Source organism: Octodon degus, unplaced genomic scaffold (genome assembly GCF_000260255.1).
Source record: "Octodon degus isolate 3935 unplaced genomic scaffold, OctDeg1.0 scaffold00008, whole genome shotgun sequence".
Lineage (NCBI taxonomy): Eukaryota > Metazoa > Chordata > Mammalia > Rodentia > Octodontidae > Octodon > Octodon degus.
In genome coordinates, this window is record NW_004524584.1 from 18,313,565 (window position 1) to 18,338,429 (window position 24,865).

A 24,865-nucleotide genomic window follows, 5' to 3' on the forward strand; every position below is an offset into this window, starting at 1 on the left:
CCATGATGCACCTCTCTGTTCTGACCCTTTGGATTTCATAGATTTACTAAACACTGGTTTCCTGAGTAGATGTAAGTGACATTCTAAGACAGTATCTGATGCCCAGTAAGCACTGTGTAACCACTTGTTTTAATAACATTAGCGTGTCATGGTTTCCTTGGGGTGCTACCCTTAGCAGCCATGTGTCAGTGCTATGTCATAAAGTGACCTAGAGACCTCTTGCCTCACAAGCAGCATTTTTTTCAGCCACGCATCATTTCATCCCTGATACATGGTGGCACTTGCTGGGATGCCATCTGTGCTTGGAGCCTTCTTTGTGGGGAGATCTCTGAGAATGGAGATAGCGTAACGCGTTGAGACAGGCAGAGCCACATCCCCAGCCCTTTCAGCCAGATTTTTAAGCTGCCATCTTCCCTCTTTTTTTTTTTTTTTTTAAAAAAAGAAAACTACCATTTATTGAACATTCCACTCAACAATAGCAGCATACACATTCTTTTCAAATATTCATAAACTGTATACCTGTCCAGCCTCCTTGAGTTGGGCTGGGGCCATGTGGCTGGTCCTGAGCAAATCAGAGAAAGGGAGAGAGGGTGTCTATAGCTTTAGGCAGAAGAGAGCTGGGGACCTGTGACAGCTGCCCTGCCCTGGGGCCCGTGGCAGCTGGGCCTCAAGCTCGGGAAGATTCCATTTCTTCTTTTGGAAAAGACCTTATATAAAGAAGATAAGGTGCGTGTGTCTGGCTGCAGGGGTTTCGCGGTTCTCACTTGCTTGGTAAGCCTTGCCCTAAGGCACAGGACTGTGCAGGCTTTCCACCTCTAGAGGTTTTGTAAGTTACGAGCTTCTTCGACTTGGTTTAGGTAGTTGTAATTTTCAAAAAGTTTTGGCAAACCTCTTCAGTGATATTTAATAGCTTAGCACTTAACGTTGTGTTGCTTAAGTACACTTATTTTCCTTCAGGGAATACAGGAAAGGGGGCAGCAGCTGCTCTGTCCAGCTTTGGAACTGAGGACATGCGCAGCCAGGTGCTCTGGCCCTGTCCAGCTTTGACTGCTGTACCTCGAGAAGGTAGCTTCCCTGCCCGCACCTCCCCACTGGTGTGGCTCATGGGCGTCACTGCCCGCAAGCCTCTGCAGAACAGACCCACGCTCTGCTCTCACCGCTGCCGTGCTTAAACTTTATTGGTCAGTGTCACCAAAACTTTGTGAAGTTAATCTGTCCCAGTAAGAAAAATAACCTTAGTCCCCGCTGCTTTTTCATTTTAATTTCTCTTTCTCTTTTTAAAAGTCATGCTTAAATTACTAATATATTTGCCTGATTAAAAATATATTATTACTTTTTCTGTTCTGCATCTTTTTCTTGCTGTATCAGCTATGATAGTTGGTTTATCCTTATGTAAATATACCATCTTTTATCCTGCTATTCAATACCTGTTTGTTTTGGTACTGGGTATCGAACTCAGAACCTTGAACTTGCCAGGCAGGCGCGTGTGCCGCTGAGCTATCTCCCCAGCCCTGTGCTGCTGCTCCACTCTGTGGGTGTTCTCCTGCTCCAGGACTCTTGGACTTAGGCCATCTCGTATCTTAAGCACTTGTACCTGTGCTCTGGGAAGCTGGGCCCCCCTCACTGCGGAGTGCCTGCTCATCTCGGCAGCATTGCCACCTCTGAGGCCCTGCAGGTGCCGTGTGAGTGGTTGGCTCCCCTCGCTCCTTCAGGCTCACATGTGACTGCTTCCAAGTATTCTAATGAAATATATTTTAATCTCACAGAAAGTATTCATGTAGTTGCTATTTGCTTGTTCAGTCTCTGTTCTTCACATTTCAGAACACTATTTGTGATCACTTTCTGCATTTAGAATTTTATTCAATGCCTACTGGTGGCATGTTTTCCTTTTATTACCTAAAAATGCCTTTGTTTTAAATCCTCTTTTGCAAAATGAGTTCCTTAGGCTAGTATTTATTTATCATTTATTTATTTATTTGGTACAGGATCTCGCTATGCAGCTTGGATTTGTGATCCTCCTGTGTCAGCCCCCCTAGCACTGGGATTACAGGCGTGTGCCACCATGCCTAGGGTGGCCGGTGCTGTGCACCCAGGGTCTGGGGGGCAGCGTGGCATGTGGTACTGGGAATTGAACCTGGGTCCTTGCAATGTTAGACCACAGAGCTATCTCCCCAGCCCTTTAGGCTGGTATTTAGATTGGCACTAATTTTTTTTTGCCCACCTGCTGCTCATGTGTACTTGTTTGGGGGCTACTGTGGTGCTTGTGGCACAGTTCGTGAACGATCCTGCCCCCTCTCTAGGGCTACACTGGAACCAGACCCAGAATCAAACCTGACAGCGGGCTGTCCACCAGTCCTTCCTGAGGTCAGGTCAGCAGTGCGCCTGTCTTAAGCCACGAAGCCAGTGGCTCCCTGGGGTGCAGGTGACCTGAGACTCTCATTCTTTGAGCTACAGGGCAGCCTTCCCTCCTGCTGCCCCTTGTAAGGGTCCGGTGTTGCTTATATGCTGTGCTTGTGGGTGTTAAGGTCCAACTGCCCGAGGTGATGGCTGCTAGCACAAACTGTGGGTACTTGTTCTTTGAGGAAGACAGAGAAATCCACATTTTAACATCTTTATTCATCACTTTACCAATTTGACACATAATGTTAACAGCAAACACACAAGGAACGATATGCAAACAGAAACGAGCTGTTTCACTAATGGTTCACAAGCCAGGCCATGACAGCAAGTCCAACAGGTGACACAATGCCTCAAGCTCTGTGGGAGGGACAGTGGGGCCGTTGGACCCCACAGATGTTCCTGGTGAGTGTGGTCTGGACACCTGCAGAAGTGCCTTTCTGAGTCGGAACACCCAATACATTAACATTACCCAACACACTGCTGAAGTGATGCGCTCAGTATTCCCTAACATTAATAAAATAGTGTAAAAATATATTGCATATATATATATATATATAAATTTGTTTCCCTTTCTTGAAAAAAACTTAGTACAAACTAGTAGTATATTATCCCTTTCAAGTTTAAGTTGTGCAAGTTTCCTTTGTTTGGCTTGGCCTACTTTTTAAGAGGTCTAAAAGAGTGAGTGAGTTAACTTAAGCATCTCAAAATGCCTGCCGTGACTCGGTCACATGCCCATGAGCAAGGCCACACCCACAAACCTCTGGAGTTCAGAGTGCTCAGTAGTAAGTCAGAGGAGGAAAGTTGCTGGGGTTCAGTGTTTGAAAGACAGTGTAGCCTTGTAATAACTTCACAGTACAGCTGAGCTGCCACCCTCGTATTGAACGGATGATGACAATGTGTCCCATGTGGTGTGTGCCGCAGGGCCAGGGAGCAGCCAGCTCACGCATGATGCTGTAGGAGGAAGTGAGCCAGACGGGCAGGCACGTTTTCCCTATAAAGGGGAAGATGGTAAATACTGGTAGTGTCTGGGCTACAGCATCTGTCTCAGCCCCTCCCTGTTCCAGTCGCAGTGCCGTAGCAGCCATGAACGTTGTAAACCCATGGCTGCGGTCACATGCCAATAAAACTCTTCACAAAAACAAGCGGCAGCTCTAGCGGCCCAGGACCACTGAGGGTTGGAGGGGTGAGCTGCCTGTGCCCACCCCAACCATCAGCCACTGGGATCAGGGCTTGGCAGCAGACAGGCGGGGGCAGGGGGCAGGAAACACAAGTGGAACCACCATACGTCTTTCCAAGCTTACCTGCATCTGTGTGGCTCTCACCTGCCCCGAACAGAAGACTAAGGATATTAAGAGGTGTAAAAATACTCCAGTATAAATATAAATTTTTACTATATTTTAAACATGTAATTTGAGCTTTGCTTTTCATAAAGCTGTTACTGACCACTAACTAGTCGCTTATACTATAGCATTAATAAATCTTCTACTAGGATCATTATTCTCTAACACTCCATTCTCCTCCTTCCCTGGTACTTGAACGCCATCTATATTGTCCCCCAACCCCCAGAATCTGTCCCTATCTTCCAGGTGTCTTCCCCACAGAATCTGTCCCTGCTCTGAAGTGTCATCTGAAAGAACCTTTCTCTGTCTCCCAGTGTCACCTCCTAACAGAGCCTGTCCCTACTGTCAGGTATCAGCTCCTGAAGGATCTGTCCTGGCTCCTGAGTGACACCTGACCAAGCACATTTCTGTGTCTTGGGTTGCATGCTATGCAGTTTCTCTTGCAGATAGACATTTAACTCTATTGAACCATGTTAGTAGAAGCTGATTGGTACGACATAAACATGCAACACACCCTGCCTGTGTGTTGGTAATATTCACGGACTGAGGAAAATGCATGTGTCTGTTTTGTGTAGTAGAGTTGGAGTCACGCAGATGGATGCGCTGTGTTCAGCAGATACGCACAGATGCCATGATGAATTCTACAAGTTAAAACTGGCAGTATGGCGACCACTAAGTCATTGCAATTTAATTTTTACTACACTTCCTTGCTAAGTGATGGAGGGGGAATGTTTTCAAAGCTAAGCTTTGAAACGGACTGGAGAAGGATACTGTCCTCACAAATGTGTCTGAGGATACCTTGGAGCCTGTTGGGGACAGGAAAGGGACACAAAGGAGACTGGCACATGCACCCGATGCACCCAAGTGCCACGCAGTGAGCGCCTGGACTGGGGGCTCTCCTTCCTGGAGCCCAGGGCAACTCTGGGGCTCTAGGCCAGAATGGGGAGGGCCACCGTGGTAGAGCATCATAAAACCGAGAACACATTCTGGAAATTCTCTAGAAGTTAAAGGTCCTTTCCTGTCAAGGAGCTCACCGTGGGGGCCTGAGATGGGCCCAGGACCTGTGGACCAGCCACTCAGGTTCTCCATGTGGCTCTGGGCAGAGGGCATCATGAGGTGCTGACCACAGGGACCAGGTGACGTCTGATGGGACCTCCTCCCCATGAGGCTGGTGGGCACCCTCAGGATGGGCACTCATGTTGTTTACTTAGATCCAACTTTCTTCTGTGCTCCCAGGCAGCAGCCCTCGATGTGGTCTGGGTCCTCACATGAAAATCACTTTTTTTTTTTTTTTGGCAGAACGGGGGATTGAACTCAGGCCCTTGCGCTTGCCAGGGAAGCACTTACTCTACTGATCCATCTCCCTGGCCCTTGAAGATCAGTCTTGCCCGATGAAGACCCATTCACAGGAGATGGGCTGGTGTCCCTTCACCTCAAGTTCTCCATCTTGCTTCCAGGGGTGTATCCACACCTGCTGCACAGCATGGAGCTCCCAACACCACCCTGACCTAGGCACACTAGCCCAGCTCTGGGAGTGGAGGGAGGTCTTGCTGGATTCCTATCAAGTCTATGAGACTTGGCTGTCAGAGGGGACTGGGCTGTGGATGCGCAGAAGAAAAAAGAAAACAGCAGCCTCAGACTGAGAGACATCGTCCACAGTGGGGCCTATTGGGGACCATAGTGCCAGAGATGACAGGAGGCATCGGGGTGTTGGGTGGGGTGAAGTGGGTTGGGGTCCTCTCGGTGACCACTAATGAAGGCCCCTGGCATTTGCACACAAGGGTTTTGGGGTTGTGATATTAAACATTGCACCTTCAGAGTTGACTCAGATGTTTACCGTGCATAATTTTTGCCTCTAGCTTTTACGCACGAGCCCAGCCTGGGTCAGTGAGGGCAAAGCCTGGGTTTTGTGGCCTGCTTGTCTTTCCCCAGCCCAGTAAGCTGGCATCTGCTTGACAACCTTGACTCCTCAGTCACCTATGTCAGGCACCATAAACTGCCGCCTCCAAGGGAAGCTGTCTGCCTGCAGGGCCACTCCCTTTCCAAATAGTCCCTTTCTGGAGCAGTCTGGCACCCTCAGGATTCTACATAGCTCAGTGGGCCAAGCACACTTGGAGCAGGAAGGCAGTCGCATGCTGGGGCAGTGAGGAAGCACCTGCTGCTGCCTGTGCTGTGAGACAGGCCCACATCCTGAAGATGGCGTCGCCCTGGGTGGAATGAGACTGGCTGAGGGCAGACCAACTCCTGTGAGGCATTTCTGAGGCCATGGGGGCCCTTTCCAGGGCCACAGCCCCACAGGTCATAAGCAAGGCCATGGCTGCTCTATGGGGGGCACACCCCACAGCCTCCTTGGGAAGAGGAACACTTGGCTGTGATGGAGGTGGAGTGCTGAGGCAGGCTGCACCCAGTGCCCTTCCAGGGTGGATGAGAGGAGCCAACTGTGCATGGCAGATAAGTGGGCATAGGGATCTTCCTGCCTGGCATGCCAGGGACTTTGACTTCCAGAGGACCCAGGCACTGCCTGAGGGAGACCCATGAGCTCAGTAGGCAGCTGTACACAATCTCAAAAGAGCAGTTCTGCCCACCCTGCACCAAGTGACTCCACATCATGTTTCCCCAAGGGACATGGGGACAAGTAAGGAAGTCATGACAGCTAGAAATTCTGAATCTCCCTGACAGCTCTGAGAACAGGCATACAGTTACCATTTCTTGTCACTTCTCAGAATAGCAAACAGAACACTGCACTGGTCAACCTAGGAGGCTTCCCTTGTCCCTCAGCATGTGCCTGTGTGGTTTGCTGCCCGTGGCCACCAGGAGAGCTAGCTGGGCCCTCTGCTCAGAAAGCACAAAGGGCCCTGTGGCACCACCTGGGCCCAGTCCGGTCTGTGCTGTTGGTTAGTTCATCCGCTCCTGCTGCCCCGGAGGCTCCTGGACAGCATCTGCCTGCTGGGGTCAGCGTGGCCTCCAGCAGGCTTTGCCACTCGTCCCACACTCGGCCAGCTCCCACAACCCCTTTCATCTGCAAGCCAGGTGGCCAGTGTGATGAGATCCTGGGGAACAGTTTGAAAACTGCAGGCACATAAGGAAGGGTCAGGTCTGAGAGAAATGTCGGGTGCTCCAGTAAGAGGCCTGGGTGTAGCAGTCCCCAGTAGCCCGGCCTCAGCTTCCTCTGAGTTCGGCCTGGTGAGCACAGGAATGTAATGAAGTGTGATGGGTGTGAGTTTCCGGCTGGCACCTGCAGTGTCCACAGCATCGGCGCGGGCTACTTGGCCCCCTGCACCTTCTGGTCATAGGTGCCTGCGTGCTTGTAGCCAGGCACATAGCCTGATTCATCCACCAGGTCCACGCGGCCAGCTTTGCCCTTGCCCTTGCCCGATGGGTCAAAGCGCTCCTTGTGAGAGCCTGTGAACTTGGTTGTGTCTGTGAGCCGCGACACGGTGGGTGAGGACACGGCTTTCTGCAAGAGAAGGGGGGGCAGCGTTCCTGTAAGCCCAACTGCCAGGGTAGGTGCGGGTGCTGCCACCTGCCCCAGGAGGGAGAGGGAACGAGAGTGCGAGCCTTCTTGGCTGCACGCCCAGGTGAGGGTTGCCTCTCCTGACCCAGCTCAGCCCTGCATGTGAGCTAGTACCTCTGGTCCATGCTGCTAACCCTGTTTGTGGCCTCCCCAGAGTAGTAACAGTGAGGACAGCTGGGCCCCGTTCAGGTCCCACCCCCATGTGCCCCCACACTCACTGTGACCCCCGAGATGACTGGTGACCGGCCCTCGATGAGCCGGTGCACCTCTTGCACAGCCTCCTCTTTGCTCTTATCCTTGAAGCGCTTTGTAGCCAGCTCCTCCAGAGCCTCCTGGAACTGCTCGAAGGTGATAGTGCGGCAGGACTTCCCCCTGTGGGCAGCAGGCCCGTAAGCCAATGGCAGAGCCTGGAAACCAGCCTACAGCCCAGCCAGTGTCCCACCCCATGGTGACCCCAGTAAGCAGTGGCCATGGGTGGCCAGCAACTACAAACTGGAAAGAGCTTTGAGGAAGCATGACTTTGTAGGCCACCAGCCACCAGGACAGTCCTATTCTGGGGTGGGTGTGACTGCCCTCCACTTGCACACAGAGGGAAACCTCAGGAGAGAGGTCCATCTTGCCCAGGATTACAGCTGGCCAGGGAGCCAGGGAGCCCGGCTGTGTGCTGGGGCTGCTGATGGATGTGAGCACAGAATTGAGAGGGCTGCCTCCCCTGCCCCCCACCTGCACCCAGGCCCTCCCCAGACCAGGTCACTTCTGGCTGCAGCAGCCTGCGCAGGGCTGCAGCCCCTTGAGCACCTGGCTACTGCACCCCATCTGCCACATCCCAGGGTCACATTGACTCTCCCTGTGGAGGTCATGGGCAATTAAAAAAAAATCTGAAGTTGTCGTTCATCTTGTTTGTTTGTTTGTTTGTTTTGGTGGAACCAGAGATTGAACTCAGGCCCTTGTGCTTGCCAGGCAAGCGCTTATTCTACTGAGCTATCTCCCCGGCTCTGTTCTTTATCTTGTAATTTTACTTTTTTTTTTTTTCTTTTCATTTATGTATTTGGTACAGAGTCTCACTGTGCAGCTGATCCTCATTCGCCAGCGGGGCTAATATAGCATGAGGGACCGGGGATCGAACCCTGGTCCCTGCACTTGCCCAAGCAGGTGCTCAGCCCCCGGAGGACCTAGCACAGCCAGAGTGACTTGAAGACTGATGCGATGGGATGATCCCCATACGTGCTGCAAAGCCCCAGGGAACGACTGTGCTGGCGAGGCCTAGTGTCCAGGGATGGCTCCACACTGCAGCCGGCTGATCTTCAGAGGTGCAGAGGCCAGCCAGGGAGAAAGGGCTGTCGCAGTAACCAGCAGGACAGTGGGGTCCCCGCACACACACACGCACCCCACACTCTCCACACTCTGCTATGTTTGCAGAATGCACCCTGCACCGGTCCCAACCCTGGCAGTGGAGCCTTTACCAACTTGTGGAAGGACACCTAGGAAAACACCTTCGTGCCCTTGAGTTAGGCCGTTTCTTTAGAAATCACATCAAAACCCCTCCATGTAAAAAAAAAAGGGGGGGGGGATGAATTGAACTTTATCAAAATTTTCAAATGATGCTGTTCAAACAGTTTTAAGAGGAAGAAAAGGCAAGCCACAGATTGGGAAAAAGTATTTGCAACAAACTTGATTAAAAAAAAAAAAAACTTGTATCTGAAATACACAAAGAACTCTTTAATACTCAACAGTTAAATAAATAACCCTCATGGTCAACAACGGGCAGTTCTCAGACATCGACCTCTCCAGAGAAGACTCGGAGGAGGCAGCGGTGCACGTGAAGACGCAGCACACCGTCTGGTACAGGGTGCTCAGAACCATCGAGGCGCTGGCCGTACTCAAGCTGAGGATGCAGAGCCACGTGCTCCATCCCAGGGCGCTCCAGAGGGCCCTGTAGCCCCACCCCTGGGTTCTTTCTCAAGACAAATGAAGGTTGAAGCGCTCACATAAACCCACATGAGGATGCTGTCCTGATTTTACTCACGTCAAGCCTGCAAACAACCTACATGTCCTTCAACTATGGATAAATGCTCGGTTCCATGAGACCAGTCAACAACCCAAGGACAAACCAGTGAATGACACAGTAGGCCCAAGAGCCCAGGCTGGGGACCAGGTATGAAGATGCCACCATGCAGTCCCTAGTAGCTGGCATGTTCACCAGGAGCTGATTCACACATGTCCTGAAGACCTGAGGCATTCTGACCAGATCCCCATGGACAGGCCAGGAAGAAAGCTGGGATGGAGGGGAAGGCCCCTGTGGAAATCCAAAGGCCCTAGGAGGACTGCCCTCACACTTGGGGCAGGTGGCCATGGGGTTCTGGGTCTCCCCATACAGCCTGTGCTCCTAGAACATGCTAGAACTGTCTGGGATAGGACAGAGGGGCTCAGTGGCCATGCGATGTCCAGGTGGGTCCAGCTCCTCGGCTCTGGTCTCTGACACACACCAATTGCTCCCTGTGACCGCTGGATGGCCTTCTATTGGAGCAGCTGGCCCCACAGCCCAGCGGTGCCTGGAAGAGACAGTTTTTCTTCCTCTCTGGACCCTGGGGTGGGGTGTTGACCTAAGGCCCCCAGGGATGCTCTGTCCTGGGCCATCAAAGGCCTCTTGTCTCCTACACTTGGCCCTGCCCAGGCTGACATGCATGCCAGGCCCAGCAGCCAGACTGGTGACCCTCCCCCAGGACACACAGTGCTCTGGGCAGCCTCTGTACCAGGCACCACCAGGGGAGATGGCGCCCTGGCAGGGGCTTCCCCATCAGAGGTCACATTCAGACAAGGCATTCAGTCCCTAGGCAGCCTGTGTCCCACAAGTGTGTGCTGCTGGGGAGAGGGAGCCCTGCTGTTGGCCTGGCTCCTGGAGAGCTCCCTGCAGGGGACAGGAGCTCCTGTCCAAAGCAGTCCCCAGCAAGTTCTAGAATGACAATGCCTCTTTTCTTGGAGGCATGTGACCTGCTGTAGGCTCTCCTGACACCAAGCCTTTCTACAGTGCCCTGAAGACCAGAGATGTCCCCAGGGCTCACTTGGGTGTGGCCTTGCTCATGCAGGGTGCTCCCTCAGTCTGGGCTTGCTCTACACACTCTGCATCCTTGAGCCAGTGTGGTGGCTGTTGGGGACATGGGTCCTGGAGGGCGGCTTCAGAGCACAGACCCTGAGGACAGAGGTGTGGCCTGGGGTCACCCACCACTGCTCCCCCGTCAAGCCTCCCCCCATGGGTATCTTGCAAAGGGACCCAGCATCTACAAACTGGAGGACTGAGGTTGAGGATTGAGGATGAAGATTGAGGATTGAGAAAGATGTGGACCTGCAGAAGTGGCCCCCAAATGGCCTCTAGAGGGGAAAACTGGGGTCCTGAGGGGCAGAGAACAGGATGGCACCAAACACAAACCCCAGGACAGTGGGGATACACCTTGTCATAAGCCCTTCTCGGGGGCTGGGGTACCATGCCCCTGAGCAGGTCCCTTGGAGAACTGAGCTGAGGCCGCTTTCATGGGTGATCCTGGAGGCCACAGTGCTCTCCTCGAGGGTTGTGCTGGGCTCTGACGCCCTCACTGGAGGGCCCAGGTGTTACAGTGGGGCAAGGCTGGGTGGATACTACTTCCAAGGACCTGGCCCTAGTCCCTGTCACCTGGCTTTTCAGGGACCTCCTGACAAATGACCTCACATGCAGGGCTATCAGCCCTGACATGTGGCTTTGAATTCTTACTGTGTTTCAGGAGGGCCGGTAGGGCAGCCACCCCTCAGAGTCACCACCTCTGCCTCCTGCCCAGGGGACTTTATTTGCAGCCAGGGGATCTTATACAGGGGGTGCAGCTCCGGGGCCCTGTCGCCTCCCCGCTCCCAACCAATAACCAGACCAGCTAGAATGCACAGCAAGTACATGGCCTGGACACTCCTCATCTCAGGAAATAGTGGGGGATCCTGGGTACTGCTGACGGGGATGTCCACAGGGCTAACAAGCCGTGCAGTGACAGCGATGGCCTGCTTTGCCCCAGGTGCTATTCAGGGACTCTGTGGCCACTCGAGTTCCAAAGGTCTGGCTTCCAGCTATCACCAGCCTGCATGGAGGGACACCTGGGACCACAGCATTGCTTCGCTGGGCCTGGAGCGCAGACCCATCCTTAGCACTCTTCCTAAGGCCTCATTTTCCTTGTGCCTTTGTTTTTACAGGAGCCCAGATCGGGATCCACAACTCCCCTAGGGGGCCTGAGGGTCAGCTGCCTCTGTCCACCCGCACACCAGCCTGGGCAGGGGTGAGCCAAGGACACACTCCTGAGGTCATGCAGACAGCACCCTTTTGACTGAGTGCATGCAGACAGGTAGAGGCCGAAGGGCAGGGGATGGACATCTGTCACTAGAACTGCCAGTTCCTACCTGGTCACTGCAGGCTCACAAGAACTGGGAAGGCCTTGAGCACAAGGATACAGGCCTCCAGCCCACTAAACCTCAGCCAGAGATGTTCCACATGGCCTGACTGGTGTCCAGTAGAGGCCAGAACCCTGGAGTCTCCATCATGCCAAAGCCTTGGCTTCCCTGCACTTCTACTTGCAGCCACCAGAGGGCAACAGAAGCAGAACAGCATGCTCACAGCAGAAGGACCACAGCACTGCAGGTCCCTTGCAGGACAGCTGGAGGCCGCTTTCATGGGTGATGCTGGAGGCCACAGTGCTCTCCTCGAGGGTTGTGCTGGGCTCTGATGCCCTCACTGGAGGGCCCATGTGTTACAGTGGGGCAAGGCTAGGTAGATACTACTTCCGAGGACCTGGCCATAGTCACTGTCACCTGGCTTTTCAGGGACCTCCTGACAAATGACCTCACATGCAGCACCTGCCCTTCCCACAGCAACCAACACATGGTGGCTGGGACCCCTCCAGGCCTCCAGTACTGCTCTGCTCCAGGAGTGGAAGGCTGCATCAGCCGGGGCAGCCTCCATACTGAGTTCCCCAGCTATCAGTTCCCTTCGGCTCCTGCCAGATGCCCAGGCCTGGGTCGGCACTCAGCCCCACTCTCTGCCCGTGGCTGCCAGCATGGCTTCCTTCTACCCTGTGGTCATTTGGCAGGCCGCCCGCCCTCAGTGGCCCCACCAGGTGCAGGGTGTTGGCTGGAAACCGGTGGAGTCACCACAGAGGATGCTCGAGGCCTAGCAGACACACCTGGGCCCAGAGACCACCACCACCACCCCATACGGCCTCCCCACTGGGTGGCTTCAGGGCAGGGCAGGAGGCATGCATGACCCAGCCCCCACCCCAGGCCGCTGTGTGTCCCCTCCCTGCAACCCCATACAGATGCACACGCACACACGGTCTATATGGACACTCCGGTGCACGCAGGTCCGACACATGCACACACGACATGCTGTCCGTGGCCCCAGTCTCCATGGCCCCACATCAGGGCTACCGCACACCCAGAAAGGGCAGTCTAGGTTAACAGTAGTCTTCCATAAAACTTGGTATAGAGCCGCAAGAAATTTGTTTAAAATTTAACACATAGTAACATCAAAACAAACAAGCACTGCCATGGCAACAAGGACCTAAACAAAGGCTTGCAGATACCCCAGCTGGCGCCACGCCTGCAGAGCCATGGCAACCTGCCCCGAAAACAGAAATAGTTGGACGTTTTCTCCCGAGTCCTGTCAGCATCGGCGACTTCCTGGCAGTATGTAGGTGACTTCCTCACAGCCCCCCACTCCCCCAAGAAAGCAAGGCCTCTGGTGCCTCTGCAGTCCTCTGGGAGCTAGCTGTGGACACCCACTCCTCAAAATGCAAAGCCGGTGGCCATCACAGCCCCATTTTCCCAGAAACCGAAAGGAAATTCCTGGTGGCCTGCAGTTCTGAACTTCCAGCCCTTCCTGCAGGACCCCAAGGCCCTGGAAGGGTCACCATTTCCCAGGGCCCCATGATCTTTCTGGGGTCATAACCCTCTACATCCTATGCAGGGACAATGTGCCCTTCTCCCTGGGAACAAGGATATGCATTTGGGTCTTGTGCTCTTGCATACCTTTGGGTCAGAAGACCCTCCCCAGAATAGGGATCCATTGGGGGGAATGAGTCACGAGGACCCAGGTCAGAGGACCCTCCCCTCGATCAGAGTTTGGGCTTCCTGTGGGGAGGAGGGTCACAGGAATGCAGTAATCCAGGTTTAGGGAGGGCAGGACAAGAGTGTAGGAGAATGGCTTTCTGGGGAGAGCTGGGGTCCTCAGGGACCCCCAGACAGACTCCTTATCTTGGCCACCCTGTCTACACCTAACAGAGGCTGCTTAGCTGGACACATCCCCCTGTGTCCACAGCCCACTGGGCATCCGCCCCAGCAAGGCACAGCCTGGCTGCCCTGCCTGCATCGACTTTAACCCTCTGTACTCTGGCTAGGCTGCAACTGCCACCTCCTAAGCCAGGCTCCACAGTGGACAGTGGGCCACATCTCAGCCCCCAGGTGTCTATGAGCCAAGGTCCTTGGAATGGGACTGACTCGTGGAGGGCCAGCACCCCAGGGCAGGAAGAACACACATCCGCCAAAAGAACTATGACCATGTTGGCTGCCGCCTACGAGGAGGGAGCAGGAACAAAGCCCTACACCATGTGCACATGTGCAAAGGTGGCGTATAGCACTGCAGAAAGAGATTGGCACTCCAAGGGACTGGCCCTGGACAGGCCACTTCTGCCGGAAGCTTTCCCAAGGGCAGAGCCTTGGGTCTCTCTGCTCCTGGGCGTGGACACTGGTTAGTGTGAGGATATGGCCAGGGAGTGGAGCATGTGGCCTTACCACTTACACACCATGGCCAGCTGCTGGGAAGCCACCAGCGCCACAAGAGCAGGAGCTCTGGTCCCTATCATTCAAGCCCAGGCTGCAATTCCCTCCCCCACAGCTGGCCAACCCTCCAGAAAGGCCCAGTCACAGGACCTGCATGTCCCTGTTGGGATGTCCACTCATGCCCACACACAAGACCAGAAGCTCCTGGAGGCTGTACATTTTACAGCGAGGGACTGCATGGACAGCAGGGCTGATCTGTTCCCCAGGCCCACACCATGACAAGCCTGAGGACACGAGGCCCGCAAGTCCTCCCCTTGGTACAGGCTCACAGGCACACCTATCCCCAAAGCTGTGTGTCAGTCAGCAAGGAGTGTCAAGGCAGCAAGCACCAAGCCCTGTCACTCCACAGTGGGGCTACATGGTGGACGATGTGAGAGCCCTGGCTGCCCAAGACCTGTCCCAGCTCTGCTCAGCATAGCTCTGGGTAAAACAAGGAGGGAGGAGCTCTAACAGCAAGCTCTCGTGCCACGGGCTTGCCACCACTTTGCTAGAAGGAGCCCAGGGCCATGTCCCAGAGGGCATGGGCTCACCAGGCAACTCCTCCCCAGCAGGGCTGGTGATAGCAGAGGCTCGTGGGCCCCGGGGGCAGGAGTTGCTGGCTAGGGCAGAAGGGGAAAGAGCCGCACACCCTGAGTCCTGAGCCACATTCTATCCCCAGGCAACTGAACCACAGCAGATGGCACAAGAAGTCAGCGATGGCGGGAAACAGAGCAAAGGCCTGCACACACCTGTGCTGATCTGCCCACGGGTCTCCCACGGAGGCAGCCTTCCAGGTCATCCAAGGGGACGTTCTGGCTCAGATGTGCCACACAGCCCCGAGAGTGCCACCACTGGCCCTCTCAGGGCAGTTCTCAGCCCATCCAGCAACCAGCCTGAAGCCATCCTCACCCAGCCCTGCCACCCCCACCTGCCTAGCAGCCCATGACCTACACGGTCTCCTCAGCACACCCCGGAGACCTAACTTCCCACCAGCAAAGTGTGGAGAAGAAGCCATAAAGACTGAGTCACGCATCATAGGTGGAAGAAGAGGTGACATCTAGCACTGGTAACTATCGAGAGTGTGGCCTGGCAGGACACAGGGTATGACTGACAACCCAGTCTCAGAAGGTCATAGCCACTGGAAGGGAAGACAGAAGTCCCAGGGGCACATCAGCAGCAGGCACTGGCAGAACCAGGCTGCAGTGGGGCCATTTCCACACAGTGGACGTGGACAGCCCTAGAGGGGATCCTGATACCTTGGGGGTGTCCGGTTGGCTTTGGCAATGGCCTAGAGGAATAATTCCTTCTCTCAGAGGATGCCTGTGACAGGCAGAGGATGTCCTGGTGCTCAGAGAAGCCCAAGGAAATGTGAAAAGGGTGAGAGCACCTCAATATGCTTGCCAGTGTGTGTGGGGGGCATGTACACATGAGCCCACGATGCAGGGACACATGTATGCACATGACACATATGCAAAATGTATTCATGACCCAGGGACACACACGCAAACACCCACAACCCAGGGACAGATGTGCGTGTGTGCGCGCGCGTGAGCATGCACACGCATGCGCGCACGCGCACACACACACATACATGCCCACGCCCCCAGGGAGACACCTGCATTCACACAGAGGAAGCACAGCGCAAGGCCAGAGGGCAGAGGCTGCAGTACCCTGGGGCTGCTTGCTCTTTGCTCTGCTGTTTTAAGTCCAAAGCTGGGAGAGGTGTGAAAGGGCTGAAGAGGGTGAGAGGCGACAGGGACAGGGCTAGGGCCCCCACACCAACTCTGTCACACGGTGGGGCGCCCTGGAAAAGCCATCCCCAACCTGGAAGTGGGCTCGGCAGTGGCCCCATGGCCAGACCCAGTGCCACACCCAGGGCTGAGCACACCCGCCCCTCGGCACACAGCCCAGGCACAGGGGTCCTGGGGTTGGCCCAAAGACGGAGCTGAAGTGCATGCGGGGCTCCCTCTGCGGCCACCGAGGGCACGCCACTTACTTGATCTTGCTGAAGACAATATCCACGTCAGTGACAGTCACGCTCTTCCCGTCAATCACATGGCAATCCCGGCACAGCTTCGACCAGTTCTTGCCGTGCATCTCCCGGCCCGTGGCACGCGTGTCTCCGTGTACCGCGAAGCGCCGGAAGGCCTCTTCCAGGGCGCTGAGCTCCGAGGCCGCGGCTGCCCCCTCACTGGCACCCTCAGACTCCTGCGACAGCCTCTTGGCTGCCCTGTCCTTTGCGGGGTCCCCTGGTGACTTTGGGGGGGTCCGGTTGGCGGCTTTGGCAGGCTTGGCCTTGCCGTCGGCCATGGTGCTGAGAGGAAAGGAGAAAGTCACTCAGTTTCTCACAGGCCCTGTCTCTCACTGGATACTCACAAGAGGGGAAATGCACACAGGGGTGGCAGCAAATGCCAGGAGGGGGCCAGTCAGGGACAGTGGAGTCCAGGACCTCTCAGATCCAAGTGCTTGGGAGATAGTGTCAGTCTGCTACTGGGTCCTGAACCAGCCAGGGGCTCCAGCTGAGACCTTGTTCCCACTGGCCACAGTCTGGCGCCTCCCCTGGGCGACACTGCGCTGCTGCTCTGGGGACCACTGGGGTCTGTGAAATACCACCAACCTCTGCAACAGGGTCCATCCAGCTACCACTCTCAGTGCTGAGCCGTGGCCAGGGAGGGTGAGGTAACCCTGGGGACATGGAGGAGGGTGCCCAAAACCTGGCAGGTGTGGTTCCCCCAGGCCTGGGGAGGTGACCTGTGTGTCAGGGCTCAGGGAGAGTCCTAGTGCTCTGGACTGCACAGGCTGCTTGCAACACAGGTGACTGCCTCTGGGGCTGAGATGACTGAGGGGGCTGTGTCCCCCCAGGGCTCAGGAACTCAGGGCCACACAGACGTCCCCACCATAGGTACCAGGCAGGTTAGGCATGTGGTCAGCACCTGCCCGAGGAAGGAGCTCCTGACAAGGATGCACACCGAGGCCTGTGGAGGGGGTGCCATGCCTGCCTTCCAATTCTGAGAGTCACCTTTGCACCCAGCACCAGAGCGGTCAAGGCATGACCTCCATTATCAAGGGACATGGTTCTTGCTGAAACCATGAAGGTGCCAAGTCTGCAGAAGAGCCAGAACCACCCAGAGGCGGCTCCACTACCAGGCAGGGTCCCGGGGGTCAGGTCCCCACTCCTGAGCCTTCCTAAATCAGTGGATACAAGTAAGGCCAGCCTGTAACAGGGACCAGGCCAGGGCAGAGAACAGAAAGCCTGAGCACTGTGGGGGCAGGCACCTAACATCCACAAAGATGACCAGTCCCATCTCCACTGCACGCTGACACCTGAGGACTGAGCAAGAGACAGGGTGACAATGACACCAGGCAGGTCAAAGGGCATGAACTGAACTTAGCATGGAAAAGGACGCAGGAGCTAGACAGCCCTGCAACCCTCCCTTCCCAACCGCACCCTGTGGCTCGCTCTCCCCAGCAGGCTGCACTGCCCCCACCAGGCCTGCTTCTCAAGAGTGCACCCTGCCCCCAGCTGGGCTCTGAGCCCCTAGCAGTGCACCCAAAGCCCCCTACTTTTAGCCTATGACTTCAGGGAACCCCAGGCAGCTAGGATGTGCTGAGCCTTGTGCCCACAATGTATCCCCCAACCTGCTTCCACCAACCCACCTGCTGGTGGACCCCTTCCTGCCCAGCCCCCCACACCACCTGCATGGCAGAAAAGGAGAGCAGGTGATACAGAGAGGACAACACCAGTGTCAGCCCAGGCCAGGGCTCAGAGGCTCAGCACGGCCACCTCCCCTTTGGTAAAGAGGAAGACACAGGTAACTGATCCACTGGGTGTGGGACAGCCTGGGTTACCAGATTGGCATCTGCAGAGGAGGGCAGAGGAGGCCATGGCAGGTGGAATTACAGCCGCTCACAGGAGAGGAGGCTCCAAGGGCCCCTTTCCAAGCAGGCTCTCTCATACTCCAGTGTCCCAAGGCCCTTGTGCTCCAAACAGGCCCCAATTTTCAAGCAAAACTTACAGAAAAAATTTATGAAGCAAAATCTGAAGAGATTCTCCAGGCCAGGGCGTCAGCTGCCAATGGCCTCAGTGCATGCCACTCCAAGAGGATTGGAAGCTGAGGCATCAGGGAGCTGTCCCTGTCTGCAGCAGGGCCAGGTGCCTGTGAGCAGGGCAGGTATCTGTGGAGCGACAAGGCCTGTGACTAAGACCAGGTGACTGGAATCAGGTGACCCCTGCCTGGGACCAAGTGCCCCAACTGGGACTGGCTCTGCCATGCCTGGGATTGGACTGTGTAAGAAAGACCAGGTGTCCCTGACCAGGACCTGGCACGTGTAATCAGGTGGCTTTCTGGGGCAGGATGCCATGTCCCCTGAGCAGAGAGGTGGCTAAAGTCCTGCTTTCCCTGCCATGCTGTGCCTCCGTCCTTTCCTGACACCCTCCCCGCCCCCCTCGTAGATGCCTGCCTGGATTCTCACTCTCCTCTCACCATCAGGACCAGCTCTCTGCCCACCTGGGCTGAGCTGGAACACTACGCAGTCGGGGTGGGCAGCAGCGGCCACACGGAGGGGGGGACCCTGCCACACCACAGGCCGCCACCCCTGCCCAGGGCTGCAGGGCCAGAGGGCTCCACTCACCCTCCCCAGGAACCTCTGTCCCTGTGTCTAAGGCCCCCTGGGCAGCACGGACCAGATCAGCCCAGGACTCTCCCAAAGCCCTGCCAACCTTGCGGCCCACACTGGAGGAGCCCACGCTAGACAGGCATCGCTAGTCAGACCCCTCCACCCCAAGGTGCCAGCTAACCCCAACCTTCTCAACCCCAACCTGCGGTCCACTCTCCCAGGCAGGCTACACCCAGGCCCTGGCAGACAGGGTGCTCTGTGACTGTACCAGCTGCCACCAGGAACCTTAATGCAAACTATCCCTTGAGAAACAACCAAGTTGGGGACATCGGCAGGCACATGGGGATCCCAACCCCTACATCTTCTGATGGTGGGTGCCCAGAGGCCTTCCTGTCTCACCATGCCTGGGACAATCCTGACTGAAGAGGGGGAGGCGCAATTTTTGACCTGGAGTGCCAGGGCAGGGCTGTCCCTCCTTGGTGCTAGACACTGCTGGGCCCTGCACTGTGGCCAGATGCACCAGGATGTCACTGTGGCTTCATTGACCACATATGAGATCAGATGGAGGGGTCCTTGTCATTGTTACCTGCTTCTGATGGCTATGCCCTTCTGGATAAGTGCTCTGGGCCACTTCTGCTGGCCACTGGCCAATCCTCCTGCCCATCTCAGGGCTCCTCAGCAGGCTTCTGTGACAGTGAGGAGCCCTCAACAGGGCTAGTGACCCCAGCCTCTTCAAGTCCCTGGCCCCCTGGCTCCCTGGCCCTGGGCACCTGGGCACCACTAACATCACACCTGCGTCAGAGGCACTTGGTTCAGGGCTGTGCTACCTGCTGGAGGCTGGGAAGCCCAGAGGGGGTTGACACTGCTCCAAAGGGCAGTAAGTCGCCCCTGGCTAGAGCTGCGGGACACTGGTTGAGGAAGAAGGAGGGGGCACCTCTCCTGAACTCCCAACACATACAACCCTGGTTGGCAGCCTAGGAATGGCCTTTTCTCCAGTGCTTGGTTCTAAGTCAGTTTGGTCCCAGGAAGCTGATGGATAGGGGAGGGGTGGGGGCACTGAAAAAACAAACCCCAAACAAATCCAAGCACAGTGTCACAGACCTGTGAGCGATGCTTAGCCTACAAGAAGCCTCCTGTGATCACTGGCCAAGCTGCTTAGTTCTAAGGCCCTTGCCAGCTGGGGAGACCACAGCACCCTGGGAGAGAAACACTCACCAAGGAAGAAGAATCAGACAGTGTCCCCAGAGCCCTCCCCTCGCATCTGCTCCCCCGAGATCAGAGACCCAGGGATGAACAGGGAGGCCCTGAGTCCGGGCTCTGACAGGGACAGAGTCAGCTCAGAGCCCCGACACGCGGCAGCACTGCCCTGACCAAGGGGCTCTCTAGCTCAGCCCACTCGAGCACAGCACAGCCCTTTAGCCATTGTTGATTTTCATCATGATACGGCCACTTGCCCACTCCTCCCTGGACACTTGACATGAGGGCCACTCGTCCCAGGCAGGGAGAGCTCCCCAGGATGGCACAAAGCCAGTATTTTCTGCCTGTGTATTCCTCGGGCACAGAGCGAGTCCCAGAAGCCCACACCCAGCTCCAATAGCCTACATGCGTAACTGGGCGGCCCAGCCTGGAAGTTGGCTCTAGCTACTGGTCCAGACAGGTCCACAAGGCTGGGCTGCTGCCCTTCAGGGTGACCCAGGAACGAAACCAAACTCCACACTTGTTCCTACGCCTAGGCAGGGGGAGGGCAAGGCACAGGGAGCACTGCTGGTCACAGGTCCACACTTCCCACCCCTGGATCTGGGAGCCAGACAGCGTGGCAATGGCAGTGGGGGCACTGAGTGGTCTATCAGCACTGCTCCCTGGGCTGGAACTGCCATGTGCCTGGCCTGCCCAGGCCAACAGTGTCCCTGGCGTGGGTGTGGGTGTGCTGCAGCCGAGCTTCTAAGTCCTCTGGGAGGTGACACAGCCCCCTTGGCTTCACAGCCCCACTGGGACATCTATTTACTTTGGGGGCCAGACCCCCACAAAGGCTGCTGTTCCCCACCCAACACATAGGGCCCCACTGAGCACATCCCACCTCCAGCCATGGAAAGATGTTCATCCCCAGGGATGCAGCAGCATGACAGAGCTGGAAGAGAGGTGCCTCACAGCAGACAGCAACACCCTGCTCCGGACTTCCAGCCTCCAGCCCGTGAGAAAGGCATTTCTGTTCTTTTGTCACTGCTTTTACATCACCTGCCTCAGGGTTTCTGTTCTAGTAACACAAGAAGCCAGAATAGTGCAGGCCACAAGCTAGGGACAGCAGGCCCACCAGGAGGGGGTCTTGCCCACTCTAAGAGCTGGCCTTCTGGCTCCAGAAAAAAGGGTTTCTGTTGTGTTGAGCCATTCAGTGTATTCCTTTGTCACTGGCCTTAAGACTCCGATGCAGCCGGGTGACCAAGACAGAAGGCAGCCTCTCTAGGTGTACAGAAGAGGCCAAGCCCATGGGGAGCAGACACAGGCAGCAGAGACCAACAGAGCAAAAGCAGGTATTCTCCAGGGGCCCTGGGGTCCGCCCAAGCAGGCTGGGCTTCCAGCAGAGGACAACCACAAGACACCTGCCTTCTATTACATTCCATGTCCAGGCTCAGAGTATGGAGCAGAGGAAAGGGACACAGAGAGGTGAGGAAAGATGCAGAGCACGGGACCCTTGAGCGGACTTTATCAACTGCACTTTGGTGCAATGGAGTCCACGCCCAGGATGCAAAACACACTCTACCTAAAATCAAGAACTTGTGCCTACCAAAACATAGCATTAAGAGGCTAAAGAGGCAAATTCCAGGCTAGGAGACACTTGTTATACATGACAAATGCTGGCCTGCCTAGAATATATTGAACACTTCATGGATGGGTAGAATAAGGGCAGACAATTCAACAAAAATAGACGGAAAAGCCCAATATTAAACGGTAGCTCATGCCTTCTAATGTAGCTGAATTATAAAGGCAGACGTCCAGCTTCCTGTCCACTAAATCTGAAGATGCCCCTTACCTATGGCCCACCAACCCCAACTCCAGATGTACCAGACAGAGGCACGTGCTCCAAATCATCCCAGTGGGAAGGCCCAATGGTCAGACGGGAACAACCAGAGTTAAGAGTGGTGGCATGTTCACAGAGCAGTGTGTCATGCCATGCAGACACTGTGGCTGAGATCAGTGAGCACAGCAGAATGACAATCTGCACCCGTGTCCAAGGGATGTGGGTGGATGTGATGCAACTGTGCCCACGAGCAAGACCCACCCCACTTGCAGACAGACGTGTGATGTGGCAAAGGAGGGAGCTGGAACTGCTGGACCACCAGGCTCCAGGAGGAAGCCCTGGAGGCCTTCCTGGCCAGGTGTCCAGGGCAGCTGGGTCACAGGAGACTGGCAGGGGAGGAAAGGCCTGATGAGCTGCCTAAAGCACCTCATGAAAAGTGAAAAGATTTTTTCTACTTTCTCCCCAAGAAAGCAGTGCATTTGGACACTACAGCTCGCAGCAGAGTCCCTGCAGGCTGTTGCTCATTTAAGCAGAGAATATGGACCCAGGCACATTAAATCTTGACTGGGAAGTGAGATTTCAGGACAGCCACTGTATGTTTCTCTGAGGCTTTTTTCTGATATGTGTAAACCATCTTCCTGTGCGGAATGGGACTCCAGGGGCTGTTGACCACAGCCCCACGCTTTCATGCCCCAGCAAGGCTAATGGAAGCCATTCCTAGGGTGTGACCAGAGGAGGCTCTCTCCCTGAGGGGTGCTACTGAGCTGGGATGGGGAGATCCTAAGGAGAGGCAAGGGAGTGCTCTGGGTAGGGGATGCCTTGGGTCTACTGTGGTGGAGGATGCAGTGGGGAGGGATGCCTCAGGCAGGGTGCCCTGGGTGAGAGATGCAGGCCTGGGCATGGTGGCTAGAGGGGGTTTGGGGTCCCATCTGAGCTCCAGATGCGTGCAGCAGCTCCACCGGCAGCTCCACCCTTCCTTCCTGGAAACAGCTCTTGCTGGACAATAGGAGGGGACAGGTGCCACTCTGGGCTGGCTGTGTGAGGGCGCTGGGCTCACCCCAGGGTGTTCAAGGCCCTGAATGGGCTGCAGCCTCCTCCCTGTCTCACCAACATCAGCTGCTAAAAATAGGCCGCTGAGGTTGGCAGCCTCCAGCGGTAGCTTCTTCTCAGCGTCTGGAGACCAGGAAGGGTGCCCAGAGGGACCAGCGGCTCCCAACTACTCCCCAAACTCCCCAGGGACGGGTGCATTAAATTTCCTTAAGGAAATTATCCCGGGATCCGCACATTTCCCATGAGATTATGGAAAAGAAACAACAGCATCAGCTCCGTCACCCCCAGCCTGACCCCCACTTCCCGCTCCCGACCAAGGATTTGCCGAGGCCGTGGATCCCACCTCCAAACCCGCGAGCCTCCTGGTCCAAGGGAAGAGGACCGCTCGAGACGTGGAGAACGCGCTCCTGCAGTGTGGCTCAGGGTCGCGGTCACCTGCGCGACCCGCAGCGATGACAGCTGCGCGCCTCCCCGCCCCCACCCCAGCGCGCTCCCCGGGCCGTTTACATAAGGAGCGCGAAGCCGGGGCCGGGAGTGTCGCTGTGCGGCCGCGCCCCTCGCGCCCCTCTGCACTGGCCGATGCAGTACCAGAGTCGCGACCGGTCCCCAACCTAGTCCCGCGCAACCCAGTGCCGGGGGCTCCAGGTGGCCAATATACGCACGTCCCGCCGGCCTGGCGGCGCCCGGCAGCTTACCTCGGAGACCAGAGACTGCAACAGCGCCTCCGACTCGGCCGCGCGCCCGACCGGGACCGAGCGCTCCGCCCCCCACCCTTCGCCCCCGCCCATCCCATTTGCCCCGCCCTACCCGGGCATTTGGCCCCGCCTCCGCCCTCGGCCCCGCCCTACCTCACTGCCCGGATTCGCTTCAGACTCGCAGACCCGCCCCAACCCGACCCTCGGCCCCGCCCTTGCCCCAGGCCCTGCCCACTCCGGCCAGAAGGCCCCGCCTCTCACTGCTCTTAGCCCCGCCCCTCCTACCCTTATCCCCGCCCCTCGCGCTCCACCGCCTGCCATACAAGGCCGCTAGCTCAGGCCTCGGTACCCGAGTCCGCTGGGCGCAGGGCGCGGCCGCGCGAGGAGCGTGGGAACCGCGAGGGGCGGGGGCACCGGGCGCACCTGGCCCTCAGGGGAGTGCGGCGCCGGGCGGGAACAGGGTGCGGTTGCAAGGCCGCGCCACTCCCGCCAAGGGCTTCGCGCGCTGGTTCTCGTGAGGCGGCCTCGCGTCTTCTGCTCTGGGTCATCTGGGACACCTGGCCCATCTCTGCCCGCAGAGCCTGGTGGGGAGAGGGCGCCGGCTGGGTGGGGCCGGGAGTTGCTGCCGAGGCTCGCACGGGGGTCCATGTTCCCCAAGATGAGGCCAGTGATCGAGACACTGGATCCAGGCCCCTCCCAGGGGGTCATTTCCAGCGTTCCTGATGTGGCTCATGCAAAAAGCAGAGTCTCTGCGACCACCACCAGTCTTTCTGTTCAGGTACCTGTGTTTACTCCCGTGGCTGCAGGCCCCCCTCCCAGGCCCTGTTCTTGTCCCCTGGCTGCGGGCACCTGTCATCCGCTTTTTCCAGGCTCCCAGCGGCTGTGAGTCCAAGCTCTGCTTCTCCTGAGACTCCAGCCAGGTAGAGTACAGCAAATGCAGGAGATGTGTTGGAGTGCTGGGTGTAAGGAGCCAGCCTCTTTCTGGGTGTGGTTCTGACACCATGGCCAGGTTGGGCTGGGGACAGCTGGCCTTGGAGGCAGTTTGCTCCTCCCCAGAATGGTCCCTCTCCCACTCCACTTCTCGGAGCCTCTGCTTCCTTCTGCTCAGAAGTAACCAAAGTTTTCTTCTAATTCCTGCTGTGTTAAAGACTGTCTATTAGAGATGGAGGACTAGGAGACTTGAAAAGGGCAAGAGCTGCCTGGTCCGTCTGTGGGACTCAGGGTTCTGTTTGGATTGAGGATCTGACAGTTGTGCGGAGTGCCATGAGCCCTAGCATAGCCACAGTGGAAATGATAAGCTCTGTCACGAGGCCCTGGAAGGGTTTCCCAATGGAACACTCCTGCATCCTACGAGCTGCAGCCAGAGACTCTTCCACCCCCCAAACAGGTGTCAGATGCACTGATCTCA

General features: G+C 56.4%; 1 protein-coding gene across 2 annotated transcripts; it reads right to left on the reverse strand.

Annotated features, from left to right (window-relative positions):
* Positions 1 to 6,227: 6,227 nt before the first annotated feature.
* Tppp (tubulin polymerization promoting protein) lies at positions 6,228 to 23,519 on the reverse strand. 2 transcript variants are annotated; one of them, XM_004625177.2, is made up of 4 exons: positions 23,458 to 23,519; positions 16,076 to 16,393; positions 7,473 to 7,626; positions 6,228 to 7,197 (listed from the first exon to the last, which is right to left on the reverse strand). In XM_004625177.2, the coding sequence occupies exons 2-4, from the start codon at positions 16,387 to 16,389 to the stop codon at positions 7,003 to 7,005; spliced, it is 663 nt and encodes a 220-aa protein (XP_004625234.1). In that variant the 5' UTR covers positions 16,390 to 16,393; positions 23,458 to 23,519; the 3' UTR covers positions 6,228 to 7,002. The 2 variants fall into 2 exon arrangements, with proteins under 2 accessions (XP_004625234.1, XP_023562241.1); XM_023706473.1 differs by lacking the exon at positions 23,458 to 23,519 and adding an exon at positions 18,096 to 18,180.
* Between the last annotated feature and the right edge of the window lie 1,346 nt (positions 23,520 to 24,865).